The sequence below is a fragment of the Eurytemora carolleeae genome, unplaced genomic scaffold (genome assembly GCF_000591075.1).
Source record: "Eurytemora carolleeae unplaced genomic scaffold, Eaff_2.0 scaffold24, whole genome shotgun sequence".
Taxonomy (NCBI): domain Eukaryota; kingdom Metazoa; phylum Arthropoda; class Copepoda; order Calanoida; family Temoridae; genus Eurytemora; species Eurytemora carolleeae.
This window is the reverse complement of record NW_019396080.1, coordinates 20336-25354: the sequence shown is the minus strand read 5'-3', so window position 1 is coordinate 25354 and position 5019 is coordinate 20336. Positions and strand designations below refer to the sequence as shown.

Here is a 5019-nt window from a genome sequence, read left to right as displayed (position 1 = left end):
TAGTAATTATTTTGTATCCAACAAACGTCAACACGGCTGAATCTTATATTCAGTGGGAAAGAGAGGCCTAGTAATTATTTTGTATCCAACAAACGTCAACACGGCTGAATCGAATATTCAGTGGGGAAAGAAAGGCCTAGCAATTATTGATAACAAATTTGAATGTTAAAATTTTTGGCAAATGAAGATCGTGAAGAATTTTTTTTGTACAAATCTTTGAAAAATTTAAAAATAAATTTGAAATAAAAAGAGCATTATTTCTAGATAAATACCTTGTGTGTAGCTGCGGTATTCTTGAGTGTAGAGTAGGTAGCAACTAGCGCTAGATCTGCTACTGTGATACAAGTAGTTCCAGCAGCAAATTTACCACCTGCTACATAACCATCCAACCAACCCAGAGCCTTTAAAAATAATAATGAATAATTCAGTTCTCGGAGTTTACTTAACATCAGCTGAACTTTTTTATTCTTGAAAATGTGTACACAAAGACCTAAATTCATCAAAATGACATATGAGTAATTACTCAAGACAGGAAGACTGTTCTTCTACTCAGAACGGAATGGAACAGGACAGAAATCATGAAGTATGAATAAGAGGAATAATAGTATCGTTACATTTCCCGCTTTTTCTAAACTGTAAACTGAAATAATATTTGCACAAAATTTGCACAAAATTTTAATAATTTTGTTTGCTCCGCATTTTTTTTTCTCTAAAAGATGAGATTTCTTGAGGGTAAATGTTTATTCTATTGTTTTCCAAGTTCTGACTTCTGGTATGTACCATTTATTATTATAACAATATTTTGCAGGGATTTATTCAAATCGTAAAACCATGAAAAAAAATAATAAAAAACGTATTTTCACCTCTTTAAGTTTATCGTATTTTTCTTGTTGAATATCAGTTGGTTTCTGTCCTCCCATCATCACGGGATATATACATTCACCCAGAGCCTTAAAAAACATAATTTCATCTCTTTGGAAAATCAAGAATTTGAAAATTGAAAATAGTGGCTAAAAATTTTGTGAAAGGGAATGTCGTTTTAATTGTAAATGGCCCTTCATAAAAAAATAAACAGAGGAGCATGCCAGATTCCCAACAGTTATCTTGAAATCTTTATCTCCGTTAATGTATGAACAATATTATTACTCAGAAAGGGTTAATCTTTAATGAATGCACCTTTAGTTTATAAATGAATTGACTATTTGAATTTTAAATATTTTTTCCAAATTACATTTTTAGGATCTGCTAATATTTGTTGGCTAATGATGAAATGATTAAAAGGGTCAAGTTTACCCTGCAAACCAAGATGTGCACTCTATCACGCACAAATCAATCAGTATTTTGCCAATAACTTTATTTAAACTTAAGCTATAAACAAGCCCATTTTAAAAATGTATTGTATATACCTAGGGCTACAAAAAAATAAAAGTGAGTTGGTGAGGTAAAACCAAAGGCCAACTGCTAACTGCTAATTCATTGAAAAGATAAAGTTTGATTTTGTTTCTTTTACCTTATAGAATATTCCCATGTCGAAGTACAGCCGCTGATCAATAAGTCCTCTAGTCTCAGGATCCTGTACATAAACCGTTGTACATCTGTAAGGTACACAATGTACTGTAGAGAACACACTACACTATACAGTCCACAGTATACTGTACAGTCCATATTATACTGTACAGTCACCGTATACTGTACAGTCATTTGTATACTGTACAGTCCACAGTAAACTGCACAGTCCACAGTATAATATACAGTCCACATTATACAGTACAGTCCAAATCATACTGTACAGTCCACAGTATAATGTACAGTTTTCAGTATACTGTACAGTCCACACTGTACTGAACAGTCCACACTGTACAGTACAGTCCACAGTATACTGTACAGCCCACAGTATACTGTACAGTTCACAGTGTACAATACAGTCCACAGTATACTGTACAGTCCACAGTATACTGTACAGTCCACACTATACTGTAAAGTCCACACTAAACTGCACAGTCCACAGTATTCTTAAAGTCCACAGTATACTGTACAGTCCGCAGTATAATGTTCAGTTCTCAGTATACTGTACAATCCACATTATACTTTACAGTCCACAGTAAACTGTACAGTGTACAGTACACATTGCAATAAACAGGGTATGAACTTGTACAGTGTACACTATACAGTAAACAGTACAATATTATATGTAAAGTACACAGTATGTTTTATATTAAACATTTCATTAAACAGCATACACAGCTTACACTAACAGCATACACAGCTTACACTACATAGTATATTAACAGTACACAGTACACTGAAAGAAGCTCCCTGTTTGATTGTATCTATATGTAAATCTATATTTACGATAAAGGAGGGTGGAAACATATTATTCTAAAAAAGATAAAATCTCTCCTGTAGGATTAGAATGACTCATCAAACCATGATCTTCCACTGTGATCCAAAGGTTGCAAGCTCTCAGTCAAAAATTAATGAGAATTTTGCTAATTCCTTTTTAAAAACTGAGCTATAAACAATTCTTCTTTATAGTTTAATGTTAATATGTCTTGAGCTACAAAAATGTGTAATTGAGTGTATGAGAAATTTCAAACGCCAGGGCATTGAGACATCGATCCAGTTTTGAACATTAATGCAACTTTTTACAACAGTTTGGATCTATGTGCGGGTCTATGCTCGACTATGTGAGGGTCTATGCTTGAATATGTAAAAACGTTCTGCTAACAACTAAATCTGCAACTTGAATTCTCGAATCATTACCATTACCGTGTCTATGTATTGTATTTAAATCATCGTCATTTCCTTGAAATTTCATTTGTCGATAAACGGGAAGGGTATGCAATACTTGAATATTAGCACACAGAACACAGTACAAGCAAACATCGGTACACAGTCAAGGAGTATGAAATAGAAGGGAGATACAACTGACGCGGCCCGCCCTACCATCTGATTATACATGCTTTGCGGACGGTACTCCATTTGTATAAGAAATATTCAGAATAGGTTATTGTATACGCGGTAATTGTACATCAGACAAATATTTCTTATACAAATGGAGTACCCTCTGCAATGTATAATCATATGGTAGGGCGGGTAGCGTCAGTTGTATCTCCCTTCTATTCCATACTCCTTGGACAGAGTCCAATAAGAATTCAGTAAATGGAGTACCCTCTACAATGTATAATCATATGGTAGGGCGGGTAGCGTCAGTTGTATCTCCCTTCTATTTCATACTCCTTGGACGGAGTCCAATAAGAATTCAGTATTGTAATTCAGTAAACATACGTACAAAATATATTATATTAGCATAAATTCATTTAATTACATTTAAAAATCTTTCATGCCTGCTACCTATATTGTATTTGTAAATAATAAAATTATTAAATATAAGTTTGCTCTGATCTTTCTTGGATGTAATGTGGATCGAGATCGCAAAGTCGTTCAAATTTCCGCATTAAATGAACTTCTTCATGATTTATAAATTGCAGTACGTAAGATTACCTGAGGGTTCATTTTCTCATCCTTGCAGTACTTGTTCATTATGTACGAAGCAATAGGCCTGGACTCGTACAGTACATAATCACCTGAAATATTTGCGTTAGGAATGTTACTAACCAAAGGAATGAAGGCTTTGCCACCTACTCAGATTTTCTATTCCTTGTATCTTTGCAACCCAATGTTGTAGATCTTAAATATTTCAAACCATGAATTCTGTAAAATCAAATAATCTAAGTTTAAACTATCAAAGTCTTGCACTATCAGGCTTCAAAGATATATGGATTTGAAAATTTAAAATTGTGTTAAAGAGTTAATACCTTTAGACTGCTATGAAAGGTTTGGTCAATGGTTAAAGTAATTTTAAAAGACTTTTTATTTAAGCCAAGACTGAATTTAATACAGTGAACCCTTAATAACAAATACATCAAAAGAATTCAAAAAATGTCGTATTCTTCACTTTCTGAAAATGGAATGTTGCAGATATTTAGTTTTTAAAACTTTTCCCGCATATTCAAGGCTATTTATTTATTTTCGCAAATACTGAAATTTACGTAATATAATATAAATCTCACTGAAAAATTGTCAAGACGACATTTGATAAATTCTTCCGATGTATTCATTATTAAAGGTTTCACTGTAAATGATGTTATATTTTTGCAGCAAAGACAATCAATAACTAGCGATTGTCGTCGTCATTCTTGCTTTTAATGCTGCAAAGTTTTTTGTAATTCTTAATGTCAAAGCTTTGAAAACATGTTTACTTTTATTTGTTATCACTCATGTACAATTTAAATTGTAAAGTACAATTGTACATACCGTCCTTGATGGTCGGAATAGTATGAGTTGGATTCATTGCCAAGAACTCAGGAGTCTTAGTTTCTCCTTGCATTGGGTTCACAGATACATAGGTGTAGTCAACACCAGCACATTCGGCAGCCATCTTGAATAATTAGTAAAATATCAATGAATGGCAGCCATCTTAGATTTAGTAAAATATTAATGAATGGCAGCCATCTTAGATTTAGTAAAATATCAATGAATGGTAGCCATCTGAGATTTAGTAAAATATTAATGAATGGCAGTCATCTTAGATTTAGTAAAATATCAATGAATGGCAGCCATCTGAGATTTAGTAAAATATCAATGAATGCCAGTCATCTTAGATTTAGTAAAATATTAATGAATGGCAGTCATCTTAGATTTAGTAAAAACCAGAGTGCAGTGTAACTGCTTCTCATATTCATTAATTTTAGCCCCAGAATAAAAACTTCAAATGCTATATGTTATAGGAAACCCTGTTTGAAATAAAGAATCTAAAATATTAAAAAGCTTACTGCAACAGTTCTGCACGGGGCAGATGGAGCCATACCATGAAGTTCAATAGGAGCCATTTTCCTTTTCTTGTAGATTTTCTGAAAATACAGTCAATCAAACAATCTGCCCTTAGCATCAGCAGGAGGGGGGAGTGAGGGAAGGGTAGGAGGAGAGGGGAGGGGAGAAGTTGGTAGGGATTAGGGG

The 5019-nt window shown here is 33.4% G+C and overlaps 1 protein-coding gene across 1 annotated transcript in view; it reads right to left on the bottom strand.

The window, feature by feature from the left end:
- LOC111716398 (glutathione S-transferase 1) overlaps nucleotides 1-4916 on the bottom strand; it is a 5384-nt gene extending 468 nt beyond the window's left edge. Inside the window, exons 1-6 of the mRNA XM_023491846.1 lie at nucleotides 4836-4916; nucleotides 4318-4441; nucleotides 3505-3587; nucleotides 1511-1573; nucleotides 864-950; nucleotides 273-401 (exon numbers count right to left, since the gene is read on the bottom strand). Coding sequence (XP_023347614.1) covers nucleotides 273-401; nucleotides 864-950; nucleotides 1511-1573; nucleotides 3505-3587; nucleotides 4318-4441; nucleotides 4836-4892 — 543 coding nt within the window. The 5' untranslated portion in view covers nucleotides 4893-4916. The remainder of the gene's footprint in view (nucleotides 1-272; nucleotides 402-863; nucleotides 951-1510; nucleotides 1574-3504; nucleotides 3588-4317; nucleotides 4442-4835) is intronic.
- Nucleotides 4917-5019: the final 103 nt, after the last annotated feature.